We start from the raw sequence: 26,254 nt of genomic DNA, 5'->3' as shown, positions 1-26,254 counted from the left end.
GCTCTACCATGGAAGAGAGTTGAGTTTCTTTCAGAATAGGATTTAGCGATGATACCCCTGAATATAGGTTTGTCTACTATTTGTTTATTCTGAAAAGGTATATATTACCTTTCCATAGATCTGCTAAAAGTGACTTACAAAGCTAAAAACAATACAATAAAATCAGAAAAAAATATACTTAAAATTATCAATATTGAAATACCCAAGAAGCAATGTGTAAAATTAAGCTGAAAAGAACAAGCCTGAATAAAGAGAATCATTCATTCCAAGATACCTTCTCTTCAAAGTGAGAACAGTAGTAGATTTAAAATGGATGAAATACATAGCCAAGGACTGGACAACAGTAGTAGATTTAGGACTAGAAACCGAGCTTTTTAAAGTGATGGCATCTTGTCTTTACAATGCCCTCTCTCTTGAAGTTTGCCTGAAGCTACTTTATTATTCCTTAGACCCAGATCAGCTCTTCTCACCAATTGCTCAGGGAGATAGGACTAAAATTTTCAACTTCCTGTTTATGGGAAGGAGTCATCCCAACCCACTTTGCTTCCTGACTTGTTCCAGCATGATGTAGTGGTTAAGAGCAGTGGTCTCTAATCTGGACAACCAGGTTTGATTCCCTACTCCATATGAAGCCTGCTGGGTGACCTTGGGCCAGTTAAGTTCTATTAGAACTCTCTGAGCCCTAACTACTTCACAAGGTATCTGTGGTAGCAAAAAGGAGGTGATTGTAAGCCACTTTGAGACTCCTTAGGGTAGAGAAAAGCAAGATATAAAAACCAACTCTTCTTCCTCTTCTAGTGGCCCTGATCAGTCCTTGATGGCATCCTGATCATTTCTCCCATTCAGGAGCTAGGAACAAGGACACCCTCAGCTTTATTCTAAACAAGGTGAAGAGCAGTTTTACCCCATCACAGGCAGAACACCCTGGCTGGATCACAGACATGAGTTAGAATATGCTTTACCACCCAGAAGACAATGTCTCCAGGACTTTTGAGCTTAGAGTCATAGAACCATGTTGTTGTTGTTATGTGCGAAGTCGTGTCCGACCCATCGCGACCCCATGGACAATGATCCTCCAGGCCTTCCTGTCCTCTACCATTCCCCGGAGTCCATTTAAGTTTGCACCTACTGCTTCAGTGACTCCATCCAGCCACCTCATTCTCTGTCGTCCCCTTCTTCTTTTGCCCTCGATCGCTCCCAGCATTAGGCTCTTCTCCAGGGAGTCCTTCCTTCTCATGAGGTGGCCAAAATATTTGAGTTTCATCTTCAGGATCTGGCCTTCTAAAGAGCAGTCAGGGCTGATCTCCTCTAGGACTGACCGGTTTGTTCGCCTTGCAGTCCAAGGGACTCGCAAGAGTCTTCTCCAGCACCAGAGTTCAAAAGCCTCAATTCTTTGACGCTCGGCCTTCCTTATGGTCCAACTTTCGCAGCCATACATTGCAACTGGGAAGACCATAGCCTTGACTAAACGCACTTTTGTTGGCAGGGTGATGTCTCTGCTTTTTAGGATGCTCTCTAGATTTGCCATAGCTTTCCTCCCCAGGAGCAAGCGTCTTTTAATTTCTTTGCTGCAGTCCCCATCTGCAGTGATCTTGGAGCCCAGGAAAATAAAATCTGTCACTATCTCCATTTCTTCCCCTCCTATTTGCCAGGAATTGAGAGGGCCGGATGCCATGATCTTTGTTTTCTTGATGTTGAGTTTCAAGCCAACTTTTGCACTCTCCTCCTTCACCCGCATCAACAGGCTCTTTAGTTCCTCTTCACTTTCTGCCATTAGAGTGGTATCATCTGCATATCTGAGGTTGTTGATATTTCTCCCTGCAATCTTGATCCCAATTTGTGACTCCTCTAATTCCGCCTTTCTCATGATGTGCTCCGCATACAAGTTAAATAGGCAAGGCGACAGTATACAGCCTTGCCGAACTCCTTTCTCAATTTTGAACCAGTCAGTGATTCCATGTTCAGTTCTCACTGTTGCTTCTTGACCTGCATATAAATTTCTCAAGAGACAAATAAGATGCTCTGGTATTCCCATCTCTTTAAGAACTTGCCACAATTTGTTGTGCTCCACACAATCAAAGGCTTTAGCATAGTCAATGAAGCAGAAGTAGACGTTCTTCTGGTACTCCCTAGCTTTCTCCATGATCCAGCGTATGTTGGCAATTTGATCTCTAGTTCCTCTGCCTCTTCGAAATCCTGCCTGTACTTCTGGAAGTTCTCGGTCCACATATTGCTGGAGCCTAGCTTGTAGGATTTTGAGCATAACTTTGCTAGCATGAGAAATTAGTGCAATTGTGCGGTAGTTTGAACATTCTTTGGCATTGCCCTTCTTTGGGATTGGAATGTAAACTGACCTTTTCCAATCCTGTGGCCATTGTTGAGTTTTCCAAATTTGCTGGCATATTGAGTGTAGCACTTTTACTGCATCGTCCTTTAAGATTTTGAATAGTTCAACTGGAATGCTGTCACTACCACTAGCTTTATTGTTGCTCAGACTTCCTAAGGCCCATTTGACTTCACATTCCAGGATGTCTGGCTCCAGGTCAGTAACTACCCCATTGTGGTCATCAGGGATGTTAAGCTCGCTCTTGTATAGTCCTTCTGTATAATTTTGCCACCTTTGTTTAATCTCTTCTGCTTCTGTGAGGTCCCTACCATTTTGGTCCCTTCCGACCTGAGGGGCTCATCTTCCAGCGTCATATCGTTATGCCTATTGGAACTGTCCATAGAGTTTTCATGGCAAAGATACTGGAGTGGTTTGCCATTTCCTTCTCCAGTGGATCACCTTTTGTCAGAGCTCTCAGCTATGACCTGTCCGTCTTGGGTGGCCCTGCACGGTATAGCTCATAGCTTCACTGAACTACGCAAGCCCCCTTGCCACAACAAGGCAGCGATCCTTGAAGGGGGCATAGAACGATAGAGTTTGATTTAGTCCAACCCCCTGTTCAATGCAGGATCATCCTAAAGCATCCATGATAAGTAACTTTCCAGCTGCTGCTTAAAGACCATCTGTGAGGAGGAGCTCACTATCTCCTTAGGCAGCTGAACTATTTTTGCCTGATATCTAGCCAGTACCATTCTACATGTAGTTTAAACCTGTTATTGCGGGTCCTATCCTCTGCTGCAGGTCCTATCCTCAACAGGAACTGCTCCCTGCCCTCCTCCAAGTGACAATCTTTCAAATACTTTAAGAGAGCCATCATGTCCCCTTTCAACCTCAGCTTGGCCAACCCTTCTCAGCCTCAGCTTGGCCAAAAGATCTGGTCAAAGCCAAGAGTACAGAGCTCATGTTCCTGGTATGCTCAAGGGACCTAATAGTCTTCTGCACAAGGCAGTTCCATGGATCGATTACTCACTGGACTTCAGTGGTTTCTACAGCGCTATCAACTACATATCCTCCAGGAATAGCAGTTTGACCCTGAATGTAAAACAGTCTCTGAGACAGAGTATGGTCTGCTGGATTGATCCCTATGTCTCAGACCACATCCTGCAACTTTTCAGATGTGATTCTCTGGTTGGGAAGCATCACTTCTCAGCTGTTCAGGTTATATGGACATCAAAGGAAAAGCCAATGGACATCAGTTCCTTGGAAAGCACCTGCCTTTTTCCAGACAGACGGCCAGGACCAATGCGTAATCAGGACACAGTATTTCAGCCAAGGCTCATAGCAACTGTGCCATTGGTTGGCTTTCCTTCAGAGGGGATTCATCAAGAGCCATGTCTGGACACCACTAATGGAAGTCCCACTCCAAAATGCTCTTCTCAGTGAGAACAAAACATTATATACTCAGTGTCAGGGTTCGCTCTGCTATGTTAAGTAGGCATCTTGTTCTTCCCCCTTAAAAAAAAATCAATCCAGAAAAAAAAGGAAGAACAGAGAAATGTGTGCCTGTCAGTGGATATAAATATAACTTTGTCTTCGTCTAGTGTATACAGTTCTAGAACACAAAATCTATACTTGTATAAAATCCCCCCTAGAATCAGCGACGTGATGGTTCACAGGCAGTGGAAGCATTGTGTGCAGAAATTCCAGATGGAACAATCTTCTTTGGAGGGAAGACAGTCTTAATAGTTCAGGTTGATAAGTATCTATTTGCACATCCATAGGTGAGTCAATTGGCTAATTTATTGCATTAATTTAGAAAGCTAAACTAGCAATTTTTTGTACATTTACTAGGGAGGAGGCCCTATTACACATAAAGCGACTGACTTCTGAGTAAAATGCATAAAATTGTTCTGTACATGTAGAGTTATTGAATCATGTAACAACAATATAATGTGTTATGACATCTGCTTTTTTTCTTCATTCTTCAGTTCAGGGTGAGAAACTAATTCAAATACTTCCATGTCTTAACAAGTTAGACATGAACGGATACTGAGGAATTTGAATTATGTTCTAATGCATTTTGAGATTATAATGTACATGCCTTTCCTGCTCAAGTATTTCACTTAAAAATAGTCTTTGTTGTAATAGATTGTCTGCAGTATCCTTTTTAGTACATGCATCCTTTTCTCTTTTGAGTAAACTGGGATGGAGGCAGAAACTTTTCACAGCATGCTCTCTTTAAATGCTTTGCTTTTCATTGTTTGACATTCCAGAGAGTTGGAAGGAAACCCCCATGGGTTAGGTCCACTGGAAAAGTTAATGAAAAAGTTGGCAGAGTGGATCTTTTTCTGCCGTTTGCAAACAACCTGCCATTTATCCCAGAACTCTCTTTTGAGGGTTGGGAGAGCTTTACAAGCAAAAATGCAAAATGCGGCTGTGAGAGGAAGTTTGGTAAAATTGCATTCCTCTGTCCCTTGCGGTGGGAGTGCTTTGAGGCCCGCAGGAAGCCTTTTTGCCCCCCCCCCCAGCAGTCCCCCGGTGTTCCCCCTCCCCTGCACGGTCGCCTACCTGGCGTGTCCCCAGGCAGTCGGGGTGTGGGTGGGTCCCAACTCGTGAGTCCAGGGCTAAGGGGCCAATCGTTGCTCCCCCATCCCTGCCCACCCCCACCCTCCTTAGCCTTTTATTAATACCACAGAACATAGATAAGGGAACCCACCATCTTTTTCCATGACTGTTCTTCTCCTTCAGCTCTCTGATGTGTGTGGGTGCCCAGTGACCATCCTGAGTTCCTGTCTGACCCCACTGTCCTGGCTCACGTGATCTTTAATGGGGTTTCCCTCTTTTTTATAAGTTTGTAACTAGTGCCTGCATGTTCATCTACTTGGTGAACTGGGGATAGCTGCTCACACTTGTGCCCTCCTGGGGAAATAATGATTTGGCACTTGACTGCTCCCCCCCCCTTGGAAGGGGGAGGTTAACATGATCATATATGATCATATCACCTGATAAATGTTTAACACATTTAAAAATTATATTAAAAATTAACTCCCAACCATTTGGGAAACCCTTCCATGGACTTTAGGAACCCTCAAGGTTTCATGAAACCCTGGCTGAGAAAGCCTGCCTTAGAGTTTTTGATTACCTAGCCAGTCCTTTGTCTCTTTTATGTGTCAATGGCATCTATCAAGATGGATCTCAAGTGTGAGAGTTCCTTTTCCGGATGTATTCAGCCAGAAGAAACCCATCAAATGGTTGTGCAAATGGATTTTCTTTCTCTCTTGTGTTTCTACTCTCTTATGGGTCAAAGATGCCTGAAATCTCTAGGAATATATTCTGTCCTCCTAATGTGTTAAATCTCAGTGTTCATTCAAGATGTCAGACTCTAGCCAAGGTGTGAGCTGGCCATTTCACAGTCTCTGGCTAGGATAGGCATTAGTATTTCCAAAGCCTTGATGGTTGTTACTTGGGTGATATTTTGAAGCAATCAACTTCCCCTTTCCTATCTTCTGCCAGGAGAAAGTTTGTTGATTTTCAAGGGGCCACTGGAATCATACATTGATCTTGCATTCTCAATAAATCTGTATGCTTATTTATTGCCACATACTTTTATATGTATACTAATTTGCTGCCTTCACAGGTCTTATCTGCCTTAATCTATCTCGGCTATAATCACCCAGTTTCTTATGCATGCAACTAGCCCTTCCTGGCAAATAAACACTCCCCCCCTGCTTCTGCTGTAATGGTTGAAGACATTTTGTTTCATTGTATCTGAAGAAGTATATATGCACATGAAAGCTTATTCCTTGGATAAAACTTTATTGGTCTTAAAAGTTGCCACTGGACTCATACTTTATTCATAAAAATGGCAAGTCCCCAGAAATAAGAGAACTAGTAGCCAAATTCTTGGCTAGGGTGATACAAAAGGATATTCAGCTATCAGCTAAGTAAAAAATAATTCTAATCCATGGGCATTATAGTCAGTGTGAATTACTGATTAACGAGCATTCGATGGAGGAATGTATATTTGATTATCATTATTTTATTTCACCTATTTGTTTTTATCTTATAACTATGTAATCATTTTGAATTATTAATTATCAACTACTTTTATATAGATGTTTTTATATGCCATTAAATGTTTTTTGAATTTGAATTTGATTTGAAAAATGGCAAGTGAGACTGTCAAAAATCTTTTTGTATATTTCTTTTCTTTATTTGAAAAAAAAACAAAAAAATTAGCCCTTGTCTCTGATGTTTAAGTAATCCTAAAACAGACAGACAACTCAAACCTTATACATATTGTATTTGGAATGTATTTATACTTGAAGCCAAATTCCCAAAGTATCTTGTAGAATACTTCCTAAAAAGACATATTTGGTTATAATGGCAGAAGTGTTGATGTTTTACAATACCAAAACATCCAGACCTTGAAAACATGCTGTGACATGAGGAAAATGTTTCTTTTGCATTTGATTAATCTCCCCTTTTGTATACCGAGTAATTTGCAGGGGTATGGCTACTTTACAAAGCTATTCTCCCCAGAGGCAGAAGACATCCTGGGTGTTTTTCATCCCTCTCTTCAGGGAGGCAGGTCAGCTTTTTTCCCTTCTGTTACCAACAGAGGGCGGTTAGGCTTTTGGAGCACTAACAGCATTTCTGAGAGAAAATTTCTTTTAAAAAACCTATTTCTATTCTTAATTCTTTCTTCCTCCAATACCCTCCTTTCCCTTCCTGACTTCTAGTAGGGAGAGCAAGTCCGCGGTGGAGGAGAGTAAGTCCGCGGTGGCCGGTTGTGACTCAGACCTTTCCGATTAGGCGTGCAGATCATTAGTAGCCATAATGGTGGAGAAGAGGGATGACGGATCTCTTTCTGAGGAGGATCCATTGGTGCAGAAGGGCTGGGCTGGCAGGCAAGTCAGCCACAACCTCCCTGTGACTGGTTGGAGCACGTGGGGTGATCGCTCTAAGCGCACCAAGAAGTTGACCACGGCTGTGGCCGGGTGCCATTTTGAAGTGGCAGCAAGAACCTCTGGCAGCCATCTTGCCTCAGAGCGAGATAGTTGAAATAACAAAAACTACAGTTTGTATCTACTAGAGGATTAATGAACTGCCAGGAATGATACAGGAAAATTTATGTTTTTCTACATTGAGAAAGTTTTCTGGCTTTCGTTATCAGGAATGGTTATCAGGTTGTCAGGAAGGGCTGTATTTCATTAGAGCACTTTAAAATGTTTCCCTGGATCAGTGTTTTCTTGACAAACTCATAGGTCATTTTTTACTTTGATATATTAAATAAGCTTGGCATGTAAAGAGCCCCAGTAGCAAAATGCAGATTTCTGGGCTTGGCTTGTACCTCATGGACTTTTTTGTTTACAGAAAGTAAACTGTAAGCAGTAATTGCCTGTACTTCAGTGACAATTTTTGCTCCTGGACAGATGACGGTGTCCTCAAAGAACAAAGTAGTTTAGCTATTTTTTAAATGTCCTTTACCAGCAAAAACATAACTAGATAAGAAAATCTGTTATAAACTGTTAGGGTTTTATTGCATTGCGAGGTAATGCATTCCATTGGGACTGTCAAAAATTAGTACATTTCTTTTTTGATGGAATAATGATATCAGCTCTTAAACAAAAGACTGGTAAAAACAGCTTTGTGTAAATATTTTCAAATATGATGTGATATTAACAATTAAGTAACTTAAAAAAATTTGCAGGGGCCATTCATAGGCCTAACCTTGTTAATAAACATGAAAACATTTAGAAACTGTGTAATACTATAATGTGATGCATAAATATATGGTGGGGGATACCTGGCTTGATAGTAGTACATGTGAAAGGGATTTAGGAGTTCTAGTGGAAAATAAGTTGAATATGAGCCAACAGTTGTGATATGGCAGCTAAGTATGCTACTGCAATATTAAGCTGCATAGCTAGAAGTTTAGAAGCTAGAGCAAGGGAAGTTATAACCATCTTATTAGGCATTGGGTTAGACCTTATTTAGAATATAGTGTCCAATTCTGGGTGCCACAGTTCAAAAAGGATATTGACAAGTTGGAATGTGTTCAGAGAAGGGCAGCTGGGATGGTTGAGGGGTTGGAATCCATGCCTTATTAGGAGGGGTTGAGAGAGCTGGGTTTGTGCAACTTGGAGAAGAGGAGGGCAAGGGGTGATATGATAGCTGTGTTTAACTATGTAGAAGGTAGACATGTTGAAGAGGGGCCCAACTTGTTTACTGCAGTTTTAGAGACAAGGTCTAGGAGCAGTGGATTCAAATTATGAGAAAGAAGGTTCCACTTAAATATTAGAAAGCATTTTCTGATGGCAAGGGCTATTCGTAGATTGAATATGCTTCCTTGGAGGATGGTGGAGTCCCATTCATTGGAAGTTTTGGATGAGCACTTGTCAGGAGTGTACATTTTTTAAGTCCCCAAGAAGTTGGGGGACTGGACTGGATGGCTCTTTGTAGTCTCTCAGCTCTGTGTGATTCTGATTCTGAACATGACAGAGTGATCTTTTATTTTCAGACAAACTGGAAAGGGATTTGGTGTGACTATTTCAAAATCCAAGCAAAAGTTAATCTGTCTGGATTTTCTAATCAGCTTTGTTGAAAGAAAACCTAACCTCCCTCAATGATATTTGAATCCTTAAGGACCCCTCCTAAGACTGACTAGGACATCAGATTTTCCCCTCTTATATCTTATGCCCCTGAGGCGCTGGAGGGGGAGATTTCAGAACAGACTGGGAGTGGGGAAGAGAGAGGTTTCTAATGTGCCATCAAAGGAAGAATGGGTTTTAATATGGCGATGGTTTTATATTTTATTATGGGGTTTTTACTGTTATAACCTACTGTGAGCTGGCATGCTGGGAGCTGTGGGTAAAAAATGGAATAAATAAATAAATAATTTATACAATGACAAATATTGAAGCATGATTTGCCCAGTACAGATTGTATGTGCATTTTGTTGAGAATGTGACATAATACTTTTTCAAATAAGATTGTGTTGTGGCATATAGAACCAAAGTTGGTGTACTAACTGAATTGTATGTTTTACTATATTAGATGATCTAGTAAGAAAACAAGATTTAGAATAATGTGTTTGCTAATTGCTGCTTAAATTGCTATACCATTTTATTTAAAACAATTTTTCATCTTTGAAAAAAAAAGATTTTATATTTATTTATTAATTCATTCAATTTATTTATTGCCCCTCACCATCATTTGAAGAAATTATATGTACTTGTGTAGGACACCTTTGTGTAAGTTGTTTTATTTAGCTTTCTCATGTTCTGGAATAATAAATCTGATGACAGAATACCTTATGTGCTGTATCCTTTTTATAAAACATACAATTATCATTAAAATAATAGGTATTTCAAGCCGAAAACGAAATATAATGAGATTTCTGATGTTAGCTTCAATCACTGTGTAAGTAGAGGGAGAGTCCAGTTACTTCTCTAGTTGCGCCTTTCTTATACAGCAAGGTTGTGTTCACCATTTATGGAATTAAAGTTGCACAGCCGTATATAAAGCCAAGTTATTTATATTTTCATTGGTAGGTGTTGTTAGTGAGCAGTAGTCGTCATCCAGACAGATGGATTGTTCCTGGAGGTGGTATGGAGCCTGAAGAGGAACCCAGTGTGGCTGCTGTGCGAGAAGTTTGTGAAGAGGTGAGTCACTGATCAGAGACCTACTTGAAGTACAACTGTTGGTACTCTACTAATTCCTCAAACTATCCACATAGAAGAAAAAACACAAGTAATTTCAATTGTCTTGTGTAATCAGCATCTATGAATGAATGTGTAGCACTTAAATGAGAAATTGCAGTAGTATCTTGTCTTTGATGTGTCATGGTATTGTCAGATCTTGGAAGCTTAAGTAGGGGTGGTACTTGGATGAGAGTGTACCAAGGAAGCCTTTGCAGAAGAAGGCAATAGCAAACTACCTCCGCTTAATCACATGCCTTGAAAACCCTATGAGATCATACATCAGCTGCAATTGGATGGCACGTTACAAAAACACAAATATCTTGTCTTCAGCCTGGTATCTGTAAAAGCAGTTATAGCATGGAACAGAGATTCTCATAGAGAATTCCCTTCTTAAAAAACAGCCAATGAGTTCCATACATGTGATCATAATGTGTAGTTTATCATATTCATCTTGGTTTGCATGTTTGTAGAAACAGAATTAGACTATGTTCTTTGGGAACTATTAAAGACTGTTTCTTTGCGGTATTTATTGTATGGAATCTAGGGTAAAAAATATTTGTAGATTTAAATCTCCACTTTTCTTTGCCAGATAGACAGATGCAGTGATTGGGAAAGCATTCCCTATTGCTGATAAAAGTACTGATTTGGGGTGTGTTAAAGTGCATGACCACTTTCAATTATTATCTGTACCTGACTACAAAATGTCATGAGGACCAGGTATTAGTTGCCTACAGCAGCATTAGGACTCATGATAATGTAAAGAAAGGGCTGGGGCTGAAACACTGGAATTCCTTGCTTTATAGATGTGAAGGAGAAAAATAACTCTCAGAAAAGATGTTCTTCCTATTCTCCCCAGTAAAAATCCTCTCACTATGCCCAAGATTTATAAGGTACGTAAGGCAGGAAGGGGGAAAAATCCAATTAGCAGGAAACATGTTATGTAGCTGGCAAAAAATTCCCCTCCTCTCTTTTATTATTTATTAAATTTCTACCCCCCCCCCAATATGTCCCATTATTCTTGGAAGATAGAGAGATGTACCACAATAAGGGTACATCTGTCTGGCATACTGCTGTGGACACTTAGCACACATATGCAAACACTTTGCTGAAGAGAGAGGGCATGTTATGCAAAAGGGAAAATTTTGCACAAACAGCTAAGAAAGAGAAGAAGCATGGTTTTAAGATATTGCCAACACTGCTGCACTCAGAACCCTTATGGGTACTCCATCTCAGGATACACAGCTAGATCCTCCTCATTCCTGTTTTCCTCCATTTGTATTTTTCTCTCATCCAGGGAGGTAATAGGAAACATCTTCTGTGAATGTGCACTTGTGTGTTCTCTTCTTTTGGTAGGATAAATTTAGAGTCAAGTGGCACCTTTAAGACCAACAAATGTTTATTTGTGGTATGGGCTTTCATGTGCATGCACAATATATTGTATCTGAAGAAGTCTGCATATACACAAAAGCTCATACCTTGAATAAAACTTTTGGTGTTCTTAAAGGTACCACTAGACTCTAAATTTGTTCTGCTGCTTCAGACCAACACGGCTACCCACTTGAATCTAGCCTCTTGTTGGTATTCCTATGGACTCCAGGGAAATTTCTATTATTTCAATTCCCGGGCATGGTTGTTTTCAAAATTTCTTTCATCCCCTGCAGAGCAAAGGGTCCAGATTAGCTGTACCTGGGCCTTAGGCTTAAGCTATTAATGATGATGGTATCCGTTCAGTCGTGTCCGACCCTCAGTGATTCTATAAGAAAGTCTTTGCCATGCGCCCCTGTCTCTGACTGCTTCGTTTAGTTGGTTCATGGTCATCCCTGTATCAGCTTTGATCATGTCTAGCCAGCGGACCCTTTGGCAACCACGTTTCCTTTTGCTGCTGACCATGCCGAGCATTAATGATTTTTCTAGCAAGTTTGATTGCGTGATGTATACAAAGTGAGCTTTAGCCGTAATATCTTCCCTTCTAATGACATAGTTGGTTTGCTCCTCTCTAAAACTATCTTGTTGGTAACTTTGGCTGTCCATGATATTCGCAGCATTCATCTCCAACACCACCAATTTAAGCTATTAAATAAGCAGCTAAAACATTCTTCACTATTTTTGTAATATAGACTTTTGTTATGGGGTATGGCAAAGTAGGAAAGAAAATTACTACTTGTACTTGGGTTAATCATTACTTGGTGTAGTGGTTAAGAGCGGTGACTTCTGATCGGGCTTGATTCCCCACTTTTCTGCATGAAGCCTGGATGACCTTGGGCTAGTCATAGTCTTGATAGTGGTGTTATCACAGAGCAGTTCTACAAAATTTGACTCCAGTGGCACCTTTAAGACCAACAAAGTTAATTCAAGGTGTGAGCTTTCGTGTGCCTGCACACTTCCTTAGACAATGGAACAAAAATCATAAGAGTACAGATATAAGGAGAAAGTAAATTAGTAAACAGCATCACAACCAATATGCAGCAAGATGATGATTGGCTAATTCCTTGCTGAAATAACAAAACCTGTCCTTTGGGTTCAGTTGTCATTCGCAAAGACATGGAGGATATAAAAATGTTAAGGGAGTGATTAATGGGAGATGCTTTCCCAATTGTGGAAAGAAGTAATTAAAAGGCTAGCCCCATCCATCGCCACCCAAGCATGGAAGCATCCCCGTAAATGACAAGGCAGCTGTGTTTGTTTTCCTGTTCAAAGGCCAGAGAGTTAGATTCTAATTACATTACATTACATACATACTTACATCACATTACAGTCCCAGAGCTCTCTCAGCCCCACCTACCTCACAAGGTGTCTTTTGTAGGGTGAGGAAGGGAAGGCAATTGTAAGCCGCTTTGAGACTCCTTTGGGCAGTGAAAAGCGGAATATAAAACCCAGCTTTTCTTCTTTTCTGACTTGGGCAGTAAAAGACATCTAGGATCTCACTTATCAAAGAATGTTGAATGGAATATAGTATTGCTACTAGACTTGTTTCTTTTAGGGTTGTTTTGCTTTTATTTAATGGAGACAGTGGTAAGATGCTGATTTCTGAACTATGCTGTAATTTAACATTAAGCTATAGTATGTGCACTAATGAAGTGAAAAAATATTTCAATCCTTTTACTTGAATGTATTTCAGACAAATTGTTGCTTGCACTATTTTTGTCCTTTTTGTTCATAAATTGGGTAGTCTAATTGAAGGGAAGAAAGTTGTCATTCTGTAAGTTAGGAGAATGATTTTTTTCCTTTTTTTGAAATTTTCCTAGGCTGGTGTGAAAGGGACATTAGGAAGATTAGTAGGAATTTTTGAGGTAAGTATCAAAACAATTATCAGCATTGATGAAAGACCTGTGTAAAATCATGCATGTTATAAAGCTTTCAGTAAGATGGATATCAAGGCAATTCATCAATTTCCTTCTCATTTATAACCCTTCAGATGTTATAAGACATAGAAAACAGTAGTACTTGCCAAGAGGCAGGGCAAAACTACAAAGATTTATTTTGGAAATATTGTGACATGTTGTCTCATGTTCCAAGCACTTTCTTAATGTCCTTAAGTGACCTTGATGTGATATTACTGTCGGTATAGCTTTGTAGAGGGAATGGCTTCACTGTTATTAGGAACAGTGTACTTGCCATTTTTTAAAGGCAGTTTTAAGACTGCCTATATCGTCTTACAAAAAATAACCTTTGATAATTTCTGTGGACATTGTGTATCTTGCATCTCACTTTTTAATGTTGGCCTTGCTCTTTTCAGAATCAGGACAGGAAGCACAGAACATATGTTTACGTACTTATTGTCACAGAAGTGCTGGAAGATTGGGAGGATTCTGTGAATATCGGTAAGACTTCAATAGTGTGGATGCTCTAGCGTGAGATTAGTAGCTAAATTCCTTTCTCTGAATTTTAGTGTTATGCTTTTGTTATTAATTTCTTGGAAGTCAAAATATATTGGACTTATTTTTATGGCATTTTCTTTATGAACAGGTGTGTTCATTGTTTAGATTGAACTCAACTCTTGAAGAAGCACTTTTGAATAACTAGGATTCTCTTACCAGATTCCCCAGAATTTTAGTTTGTATTTTTAATTGTAATTGTAGTTAAATTATTATAAATATTGAACAATCAAAAGAGTGCTAATAGTTCAGCTCTGTTGTATTTTTTTAAAGCTCAAACTGTGTATCAAACTGCTGGTGGTTGATTAATCCAGGGCAGTCTTGCCTTCCAATGTGAATCAACTTACTTACCTTTTTAACTTAAGTATTTTTATCAGGGTCAAAAAGATATGGACATTTATTTCATATATTAAAAATGTGCAGATTGTGGTGTTTCTGAATTATGATTTTAAAAAATTGGCCATCTTTGCTGAAACAATGACCTGCTGCTGTCCTGTCCTGAACGTTCCAAATGCTATAAAAGAATGCAGAAATGTATATTCATATTGTCTTCCAGATCTTACTCTTACAGTGCACTCCTGTGTAGAATCATTCCAGTCATAGCCCATTGGAATCAATGGATTTAGCTGGAGTAGTTCTGCATAGGCTTGCATTGTTAAATTCTTACTCTAGGATGAAAAATCATGCTCCAAAAGCAGGGAAATTGTAGCAAGGTTTTTGCTTTATATATTTATAGTCTGCTGTTCTCACTGAGACTCAACTAATATTACAGGATACAAACTGTAATATCTCACTTATTGTGCTTGCTTACTGTCAAAGGGTGGAATCTTATGTACCAATGTTGTGCCATGGACATATAGCAGCTAGTGGGTTAGTTAGGTATGGTCGATTGTGTACCAGTGAAGCCACTCTGGGCTGCTGCCGGTGCATTGCTGCAGAGCTGCATGCTTCACAGTGTGCTGTGTCCCCCATGGAGAACACATTCTGGTGCCAGATCATCTCCAGCACTGAAATGTGTCCCCCTGGGAAACACAGTAGCAGCTGGAAGGTTCTGCCATTGAGGGGACCGGTGGGGTTTAAAAAAAAAAATTGCCGGAAGGTAGCATTGCATTCCATGCAATCCCACTTTCCTGCAAAATCAACAAAAAGGCCCTGGTCTGTGTTCCCTTAGTTCAGGGCTTCTGGGGCTTGGTCTGTGCTAAGCCTGGGAGGGCGGTGGCCTGGTGACAATGTCGTACCGCACGCAGGGATTAGCCCTGGGTCCATACCAATGCCACCATGGCCTTTTCTACCCATGTGGAATCAGCCTCTGTTTGCTTTTACTATAAGCCATACCAAAAATATATACACACATACAGGTTTGACCATAACTAAAGAAAAATATGGGCTCATAGGTTAGAGTAGTGAGGATTGATAGCTGTGACTGTATAGTTCTTTTGAGGAGGCAGTGGGTACTATTAGGGTGGAGATCTGGGACTAAGACAAACTGCTAAAAATAGGTTCTGTATGTACTAGTAGTATATACAGATATCCATGATTTTAGTAGGAATCCCTCTGTGGAAGCATACCACAAACAATCTGTAATCTTGATCAACTCCCTATTCTAATTTAGTCGTGGTTCTGTTGTTTACTAAATCTCTCCTTTTACTGCTTTTTCTGCACTGTAACTCAGAGAGAAATTATGATTTTCCCAGTATCTCAGGGTGTTCTCTAATAAATGAGTCATAGAACTACTTAAGTAATATGAATGGAAAGTCACTTCATCAACTCATCTTTTCAGAGCATATCTAGTTACACTGGGACTTCCTACATTGGTAGGCCATGCATCTATTGCAGTACAAACAACTGTGAGGCTTCAAGGAATGGAGTACAGGGGCTACAACACACCTTGCCCACTCCCAGGAAGGTGTGTAATAGTGGATTTAAAGATCAAATAATAATGCCTCCAGAAGTGCGAAAAAATTATTATGTAAAGTATAATTAAGCAAGCATAAGCAATATATATGTAAATTTACAAATTTATATACAAATGTTCAACAGGTATTGTACAAAAAGATTAGTCAAAGCGGAAGTCCAAATGAGGATTCGGTACTACCCTGTTTCTCAAGTTGTCTTCTACAGTGGATCTAATAAGAAAAATGTAACACTGTCTTAGTCCACAAAGGAATACTAGAAATTTAGGAGAATTCTTCAAAGTTAACGAATTCTAAAATGGAAAATGGTAAAGATGCTTAATTAGAATGATATATTCATCTTTAACCGCTCCTATTAAATAAAAGGGTAAGGCCACCTGGAGAGGAGTTAGGGCGGGCCCTGTCCAGGATAAAAACTCAGAGGGCCCAATCAGGAGCCGCGAAGCAGCTCCTGATTGGGCCCTCCCAGTGTCCATCCAGGGCCAAGCAGCCAATGGGGAGGCGCGCAAAGTGCCTTCCTATTGGCCCCTCACCAGGACAGACCAAAATTCCATTCACCCAGTCCAGTCTGGCTGCCAGTTTGCTCCTGACCACCGCAGGGAAAGGAGGTCAGCAGGGCTGCCAAAGGGGATGAGAACACAGGCTGTGCCAGCCCTTTTCGCCCCAAGGCTGTCCTAACTGTCATGTCCAACTGCAAATTGCCTCAGAACCCTGACAGAGCTGGCAGGAGGCTGCAGAGTGCTCCCCTTCCCTTCAGACCTGCTGCGAAGGAACCTCTAACAGCCCCTGACTGAGGGAAGGAGGCCTTTCCAAGAGCAACGCAGGGGAGACTGAGGGCCTTCCTTTTGAGGGGGGGGACTTTCCCCTTCTGCCAAACAGTTGCCTGACAGGGAGGCCATAGAAAAGCCCCTTCTCACTTAAAATACTGCTATGCCCAGAGGTTAGACACAGCCAAGCCATGTGTCTTTCTTCTTTGCAACTCTCTGCAGATTTGAGGCCACTGCACAGTGTTATTCTGCAGAGGAAACTGGCTCTTTTGTCTCCTGTTTCATCTGCACAACAACCCTGTGCAGTAGGCCTCAAGTCTTTCAATTCAACAACAACCTGTGTGGGAAGCCTTCAATGTTTCTTCTCTACCACAACCCTATCCAAAGTAGCCCTTTCTGCCTGGGGAGCTGATCTTTATACCCCTGTAATTCCAGGAGCTCTCCAGGCCACACCTGTAGGTTGTCTACCCCTGGGTTGGAAATATTCCTGGAGGCTTGGAGGTGGGACTTCAAAATCATACAATGCCTCAGAGTCCAGCCTTCAAATAAGCCATTTTGCCTGCAGTTGGTAGGGAGTGGTGCAGGAGTGTCCCTCCTGGCCTATGGGTTATGGCCAGCCCTTACCAGCAACTGTTTGTATTCTGGGGTGCAGACAGGCAGACCAGCATCAGTCCTGTGAGTCTGGAAAGTGCAGGAAGATCTAAATAAATATTTACAGCATGAAACTGTAAATAGAGAACAAGTAAATGTCTGGAGACACATAGTAACTGAAATAGTAACTGGCAAATAACCTTGGCCTGGCAAATTAAAAAAACAGTATAAAAAACCTTCCTAAGGTCAAGACTGCTGTGTACAGAGAGTCTTCCTCTTAGGGTTGCCAGCTTCCCTGTGAGGCTCGCTACCCCACCTCCCTCATGTGCAGTCTGCTATGGGGAGAGAAAGGAAAGACGATTGGAAAATGCTTTGAGACACCTGAGGCCTGTTGGGTCACTGCGGCCCATTCCCAGTTCTCTCAGATCTCTCACAACCCCACATACCTCACAGGTTGACTATTGTGGAGAGATGAATGGAAAAGGTGTTTGTAAACTGCTTTGAGACTCCTTTGGGTAGTAAGCAATAGGGTACAAAAATCTGTTCTTCTAAGGAACAACCATGAAAGAAGCATGTGGGCACATAACATTTTACCAACAGTGAAAATATGGGAGACAGAAGGAACAGGGTGGACACCTGTGTACTGTGACTACCCCATGTGTATTAGGGCAGAGGGGCATTTCAGTGAATGTGGCCTAATTCACACAAGAAGGGAAATGACGCAGAACTGGGGGGAATTGGTTGCCATATAATCTTCCCCTTAGAAGAGTCTCCAGTTTGATTTTCCCTTCACATATCTGAGGACATGGCTCTGGAATGCTCATCTGTAACCACTATGCCAAAATTCCCAAAGGTCAGTTCTCTATCACACTCAACGAGCATTCCACACCACAGGTTCTTGACACCCATATCTCCACACCCATACCCTAATTTGCCATCATGCCACCACAATCTCCCACACAACACACATGACAACCCCATGCCCTTACAGACTGGACAACTCCTCCCCTTCCTCTTCCCACTGCCAAGCTCTAGCGCCCGTTGTATTCTTGGAGACAACGGGCTTTGCCCCTAGTTATTTAAATATTATATAAAGTCAATACTTACTATTACATTTAATCTTTCAAGCTGTACATGACAAGAAAAATACATCTATGTATATGCATTAAGGTTTTGTACTTAAAAATCATATTGTTGAGATTTTGCACTATTCCACATTTTTATATTAATCATTTAGGTCCACTGCAGTACTATAACTGTTTGAAATGTCATGGCCCAATTACAGTTTTTACTACCTCAGTAAGAACTAGGCCCTAGTTCTCTTGTTGTTGTATGCTTGTTGTTGTAACTTTAAAAACACACAATGAGTTGTCAAAAACGAAACAAAGACCACGATTTGATGCTAACCTGAATTTTTGACATTGATGCCTCCAGACAGCTAATTAAACTATGTTTCTCTGGTATACCAAAAGTCTCCTTTACAACATGTAGCCCTCTCCAGCTAATTCTCCATACCAAATTTTATATTGATGATGACTAAAAGAATGTATATTATAAAAGGGGCATTGTCTTGGAGCCTAAACAACACAAGCATAGATGTTGGGGGTGGAAAGTATCATCAAGTCACAGCTGGCTTAAGATGACCCCGTGTAGGGTTTTCAAGACAAGAGCCATTCAGTGGTGGTTTGCCAGTGCCTGCCCCTGTGTCATAACCCTGGTCCTCCTTGGTTGCCTCCTATTCAACTATTACTTGGTTATCTTCCATACAAGACTGAGCTAGCCTGGGCTGCCCAGATCAGGAAGAAGGGCTGCCCTGGGCTGCCCAGATCAGGAAGAAGGGCAAATCCCTACCCCACTACTGCATCCTTTTTGCCCCTTGAAATCATGCTCCTTTGGACCAGTGGATTCAAACAAACAGAGGCAAGCTGGGAGCCTGTACTCCACCTGAAAGTTCAAGGAAAAAAGCTGACTGACAACGTTCCATTTGTTTTAGACGTGTCCTTACAAAACACATTCTGTCTCACACATAGTTTCTCTGATCTTGTAAATGTTACAAATAAGATCTTTGTTTTTTTTTTTAATATCAGACCTGGAAAGATTTTTTTATACTAAAATTTGCTTTTGTATTGTAAAAAATTTGGATCATGATTTCTTTTGAATTTTAAAGAGGAAACCTTTGAATCAGTCAAACATTTTATGGCAGCTGTTAACTGAGTTACTAGTCAGCAATTTGAGTACATGACACAGACCTACAATTTGTCTATGGAAATTCTGAATAGAAGGAATTCTAAAATCTTTAATTGTTCTGCTGTATTACTAACTTTTACCTCTTCTTTTTTACCTGCAGGAAGGAAAAGGGAATGGTTTAAGATAGATGATGCCATAAAAGTTCTGCAGTATCACAAACCTGTGCAGGCCTCATACTTTGAAACCTTGAGGCAAGGCTGTTTGGCAAATAACGGCACTCCTGTTGTGACCACATCATTCTCAAAAGAGAGCACTATGTCTGATATCAGATGACTGAGGATGTCTGTATAAGAACAACAGATTTTGAAAAGTAGACTGAAACTTGGATTTCCCTTACTCCTTCCCTCTTCTCGCCTCGTTCACATGCTTCCTCTGTCAAACAAGACATGTGCAGCCGCCTTTGGCAGAGCAAATGTTTGAGTGTTGCATTCTAGTGGAAAATGGGGTTTTCTTGCTTTTTCTTGGATATGTATTTTGTAAAACACATCTTGTGCATGAAGTGCCCCTTCCCTATTAACACAAATTTAACAATTTGGACAAGGCTGTAAGCATCTCCTCTGCCTTGTCTTCTGAAATGTTTTCTGTGTGTTGTCCCAGCCATAACCAGACCTTTTATCTTTTCAGTTAAAAGAAGGCTACAGATGTGAGATTGGTTCTTTAAGTCTTAGACTTTGTACAGTAAGGTGCTGTTGAAATCCGTTCGCTCACTTTCTTAGTGCATGTGTGTAATTTTTTTTTAAGATGGAGAAACCTAACACTTTGATTTTTGCAGATTTTTTAAAAAAACATGGGCTTCTTCTACAAAGAAGGGCTTCATAATCTTGTTTGCCTTGTTTTTTGAAAGAAACTTTTTTTGTGACAGTGCTAGTGACTGGGCCAGTTTGACTCCCTAAACCAAATTTAGTACTTTGATACTTAGAGGAGAAGGTCAATTTATAATCACTTGCAAGACATCCCTGGTGCTCTGTTCTTTCTACAGTTTCAACCAATATGTCATCTTTAACATCGGACACAAGGAATTGGTCACTATCAAAAGCTTATGGCCTCAGAAACTAAATGAATTCCAGCCTCAATAAATAGGAATCAGGGATTCAAAATGAGTTTAAAAACTAGTGAACTGGAGCATCAAGCATCAGTGCTTTCTGCTGGTCTGGAATTCTTTCCCTTCCTACTGCATACTGCTGGTGTCTCTTCTTGTCCACATGCCTTACACTGTACTGAACTGGATATTGTAATTTGTGCTAAAGCATTGGATTGTACTTTCTGAGTGTCATGGACCTTGATAAGATGGTCACAGGGTGTCCCAGAAAAGAATCCCAAGGGAAAACTTCAGGTGTTCAGTCTCCTTTGTCTGTACCATTGAAGCACTTGTTATTGCACCATGGAGCATGCTCAGAATGGTAAAAATTTACCCCACAGTGGCAAAGGTACAATTGGCTGCCAAGCAGAAATGCTGGTGTGGGAGAACTGTCATTTAACAGGATAGTTAACCTGATGCATTGGCACATGTCACATTTTTGTTTCTATTGATGTATGTTTCATGCTGTCTTGATTTGCCAACAGTGTTGTCTAGTTGGGAGACTTTGGAAAAGGCTGGGGGAGGGAGTTGGGTGGGTGGGCTGGGGAAGGTTAGGGTGGGGCATTAGTTAATCCCTGGCTTGGGACAGGACCTAGTTGCTATGTTTGGTGACTATTTCTTTGTCGGAGTATAGCCAAGATGTGAAATTAAATCTGCAGTACTCTTATTTAACTAATCATTCTCTTCCCATGAAATACTTAACAGCGTGCATGCATGCACAAATCTGAAATGGTCATGCAGCCTAAAGTAATGTAATTTAGTATACTTTCTACTTTGGGAAGGAGCTTGAAATATCAAATCAGATTTTATTATTTTTATTTCAATTCCGTGCTTTCAGAGAATGGGATAGCATTCCAGAGTGTGGGATCACAAGAACAAAAGTGATCATTATCGCCAAAAACTCTACACAGGAAAAGACTGAGAGGTATTATTCAAGAAGTGGCTTAAACCTGAACATCCAGAATGGAATCTTAAATTATGCTATGCCACTTCAGTGCCCTTCATCTTAAAAATCAAACAATAAACAGTTAACTCAAAGGGCTTGACTGGTGTCTTCAGCTGTACAGTAAGATTTCTTTTAACCTATATGTGGCACTTTCCAGTATAGCAAACTGTTGCCTTCAGCTAAGAGGGTTTTATATCTCACTGAATAGATTAGGACATGAAAGATTGTTTGAAAGGCTCCAGAAAGGGTGACTGCAGTTTTAATATCTACAGCATGCACAGATTTTTTAAAACTCTAAGATGTTTTTACAGGGCTGTTAAACTGACAATTTAGGATAGAATATTGTTAATGACTTGCTAACATCTTTTTGTTGGGTCAGGAAAAATAAATTGTGCCAAGAAAGTAGTGTAACATGGAATGAACTGATGCTGTTTATGCATTGACTAGCTGCTTGCTTCTTAACTGGAAAAAGAAAACAATCTGGAATCTTCAGCAACTGTGTATTCTAACCCAGTCCTCGTTCCTGTTGTTTACTAAATCTCACATTTTCACTTACTTTTACTGCACTGTAAAGAGTCCAGTTTTCCCAGTATCTCAGGGTATTCTGTAATAAATGAGTCATGGAATTGCTTAAGAAATATGAATGAAGTCACCACATCAACTAATTTTCAAAACATTTAGTTATACTGGAACTTCCTACATTAATAAACCATGCATCTAATACCATATAAGCAATTGGTATTTTGAGTTGAATACAATCCCATATTAAGTATCTAAAGTGACCCTCAGTTTGAAATTTTAAAGTATTTTATATTTCAGTTAATTTAGGCTTCATGCTGAATTTTACGACAATATGCAGCCACCTTCAGACCATACATGTAAAACATACCTAGACTTACATATTGACATCTGAGCAAACAAGAAAAACATGCTTGAAAGATTCTTTCTCAACATTAAGCCTTAGATTCTGAAGACTAAATATGACCCTAGGCCTCTCTGTGTACCCCATGGACTCTGAAAACCCTAGCTTTCATTTTATAGGTACGTGTTTAATCCACTGCAATAGCAGGTAGGAGGTTGAATAGTAAAATTGCTGACCTTATGCACTTCCTGTTTTAGACAGATGCTAGAACAATTTGTTGGTATATATATTCACAAATTATTTCTTACCAGAACAGATTTGGTGCCAATGCTCACTACATTACTGACCTCATTTAGAAAAGGTCTAAGTGGGTAATTGCATTGTGCATGCCATGTCTACTTAAATCAGGGTTGACAGTGCTGCTTAAAACTATTTTTGGCAGTGTGTCTTCACATAGCTGCTGGATAACCTAACTAATTCTGAAACATTAGTAGCGCTGTGAATGAGCATATAACCTGTGCTACATTTATTCAGCATGGAGAAGAAGGATGAAGCCCACTTCAGACTTTCAGCAGTAATATCTGTCACCTTGTCTACAATGCAATAGTGATTTTTAATGATATCACTTATGTGTTTGTGTCATAGATTAGAAAGCCTGTGGTATAAAATTAATAGCATATGCTGGAGTCTTTTGATGTAGCTGTTAATCTTTTGGGGTTTAGCCTTGATTTAGCTCTTAGATTTTCTAACGATGGGGGGAAAAATCTTTGTATGAAGAGCTTAGTCTGAAACTTAGTCATGTTTTTAGATGTAGCATAGCTGCTTTTCTCCTAAAACATTGTATTTGTTGTTAGCCATACTTGTGTATCTGTTCCCTCTATCTACCTTTGCTCTTTCAAAAGGCCCTTCTTTGTTTCTTAGTTTTTAAAATCAGCCAATAAGAAAATGAAGTGCCACACTCTCTTGGTAGTGGTTATATGAGAACGTTTAAGTGGGAAAGTGTAGAGATGTCTGCTGTGATATTTTAATGGAAGTAAGAAAACTGCTTAGATTTAATTTCTGCTAGATAGATAACTGATTCTGAAATCAGATTCCTGAAAATTAAGTATGCTTACAGTATGGGAATTGGAATATGTACTAGTCAAAATTTCAGGAACGTTTGTGTAGTGTTGTCTCTGCAACTGATTTTTCTAATGTTAAAAGTGTTTTAATCAATGATTGTGCATATTTTCTAATGCTTTGCCAAGTTTTGTTCATTTGTTAACAATAACTTGTACCCAGGCACTGGGTGCTATGCTTGTGAGAGAAAGAGAGAGAGAGAGAGAGAGAGAGAGAGAGAGAGAGAGCTTATGTGTCTACTTTACACTGGAAGGGTATGTATGTATGCTGTAATTCCTGTAATAAAGAAGCTGCTTTGAGTACAGTTTGCTACATCTTATAACAACAATTTTATCAGAGCTGTTAGTTTTTGCAGTATGCTTGTTTGATAAGAATGCTGAAATATTCCTGTACTGTATGGTTTCTCCTTCTTCATAACTATTCATCAGAGACAAAAAAGAAGATAGTTTCAAAGGGGTAGCCACGTTGGTCTGCACTGGTGTCTGACAAATGGAGCTTTGACTCTTAAAAGCTTGTATGGCAAAACCCTCATCGGTCTCTAAGGTGCTACTGGCCTTATATCTCACTGTACGAAAAAGAAGCAAGCTTCAGGTCTTTCTTGAAACACTCGATTCTCCTAGTTTTAACAAGCATAAAAACATGAATAAACTGAAGGTGTAGCTAGTCTTGTGAATGTAAAACTCTTGAAACTCTTTCTTAAACAACTTAATGAAATCAGTATGCATTTTTTCTTCAGCATATTTATGGTGAGTCTGCATTTCTGAAGCACAGAAAAGACTCATTCTATGCGTGTGAAGATTATAAAGCCAAATCTGAGGAAAATCTACCAGATATACTTGTATTCAATTAGAATATATTATATAGACCATACTTTTTCAACCTTTTGATTATGGGGGAGCCCCTGAAATAATTTTTCAGACTTTGAGGAGCCCCAGAAGTGATGTCAGCTGGCCCTGCCTCTGCCCCACACCCCAAAAGTGACATCATTACTCCCTTTTGCTCCCTTCCCTGGTCTTTACCACTACTATGGCGGCTTTGCCTCATGTAGGCCAGAAAGAAGAGTAGGAGCTGATAAGACGGCCCAGACCCCACACCCCAGGCCATGCCACTTCAGAACTCGCGCAGACCCCCAGGGGTCCATGGAATCCATGATATATTTCCTGTGGTGAGAAGGTTTTTTCCTTCAGTTGTTGTTTTTATAAAAGTTCCATACAAACTAATTTTAACAAATATTAGGAAACAGTTACGAAAACACATGCCAAGTGGCCATTCATGGCAGCATAGAATCAGAACTATTGGGCTATGCTGGCCAGTAATCTAGTAAACTGGACTAAAGGAGCTGCAACGTAAAAAATACCAACTTGAGATCTCTGCAAGATAATTTAAATATAAATCCATAGTGTATGTGGGAAATAAATGTCAGAAACTGTTCTTCAAGGGTTCTATTAACTTGTGCCACTGGGAATTTGCACTTATAATATTTATCAAGGAAGTGTAAGAATATTCTTGCTGATGTTGTAACTATACAGAATGAACAGGAGACAAGACATTCGCCTGTTAAATTCTTTCCAGAAATGTTTTGATTTAGGTTCCAAAGACATCAATACATTGGAAAACCTATGGAATTCTGAAATCTTTTGGAATATGTGAATTTTGAGATTTTGACTACTGTTTTTTATTTATAAGAATTTTCTTTCCACTGTTCCTTTGTCTGCTTTATGCCTGGAAATCTTGTGCAGTGTGAAAAAAATTAACAGGCACACTATGTGATAAATGAGACATCACATGCTGTTGCAGATAGTATTTATAATTTGACATCTCACAGGAAAGCCCCTTGTTAGTTATAATGAATCTAATTAAGGTCAACAAGCTATCCTTCCTCTAAGAGTGCTGGCTGCCAAAGAAACTACTGTAGTGAAAATCTACAGCACTCAACCTAGCCTCTTGATCTCCAGAATGTCTATTTGTACTGCTGGGTCAAAGGCTGCCTTTAAATTTATAATATTGCACAGAGCCTTTTAAAACCACGTTTATACTTAAAGCCCTGTTTTTGTTAATGAACCAGCTGGCTACCATCCTATTTCCTAATCCAACTCAAACTGTAAGTTCACCATTTCTTCTATAGAGGCTACAAGCTATTTCTCAACCAATTGAGCATCTGAAGAAATGCAGTTTGCCTGTAACTGTGTTTTTGAAGAGTCCATACTACTTCTCATCTTCCATGAACTGTTTTCACTTGACAGGAAGATGACCCTGCATGTAAGATGACGCTCCCCCAAGTAATATACATACACTTATTACTGGACATAACTCTATCTTGTATGTGAATGTAAGAACCCCCCTCTTTAGGCATACCTAGCGGAGAAAAAAAAACTATTTGCATTTGAGTAAAACTTCATCCCTCATACATGGCAGAACCAGAAGTAACCATTTGAAATAACATCAAATCTTTGCTTCCTGTGGTCTGTGCTAGAACTGCATGTCAAGAGTGGGAATGGAATATCAGTGTAGACTAAAAGCTGTTTTAATTTGTCATTAATCAATCCAGGAACATGTTGACAATTCCAAATAAGCAGCTTGTATTTTCTTGGTTCATGGCTTTTACCACCAAAATCCATATTCAAAAACATGTTGGGTCTCTTTTGTAATTTGAGAATCCTCTCAAATACTTGTTTTACTTCCTTGGAAATTTTGGCATTCAGTCTTTCATAAATACTTCTATAATGCAAATAGACATTCAAGAAATCTTTAATAACCTCAACATTAACTCATCAATGATAGCAACATTCTTGTAGGATTTCAGTAAGACTGGTGCCTACACTGA

General features: G+C 39.9%; 1 protein-coding gene across 1 annotated transcript in view; it reads left to right on the top strand.

Annotated features, from left to right (window-relative positions):
* The window catches only part of NUDT3 (nudix hydrolase 3), a 40,229-nt gene extending 16,500 nt beyond the window's left edge, over positions 1 to 23,729 (top strand). Inside the window, exons 2-5 of the mRNA XM_077334428.1 lie at positions 9,883 to 9,993; positions 13,278 to 13,322; positions 13,769 to 13,853; positions 19,526 to 23,729. Coding sequence (XP_077190543.1) covers positions 9,883 to 9,993; positions 13,278 to 13,322; positions 13,769 to 13,853; positions 19,526 to 19,698 — 414 coding nt within the window. The 3' untranslated portion in view covers positions 19,699 to 23,729. The remainder of the gene's footprint in view (positions 1 to 9,882; positions 9,994 to 13,277; positions 13,323 to 13,768; positions 13,854 to 19,525) is intronic.
* The last annotated feature ends 2,525 nt before the right edge of the window (positions 23,730 to 26,254 follow it).

Source organism: Paroedura picta, chromosome 4, assembly GCF_049243985.1.
Source record: "Paroedura picta isolate Pp20150507F chromosome 4, Ppicta_v3.0, whole genome shotgun sequence".
NCBI lineage: Eukaryota > Metazoa > Chordata > Lepidosauria > Squamata > Gekkonidae > Paroedura > Paroedura picta.
Note: the sequence above shows the minus strand (reverse complement) of the source record. Positions and strands in the feature narration are given on the sequence as shown.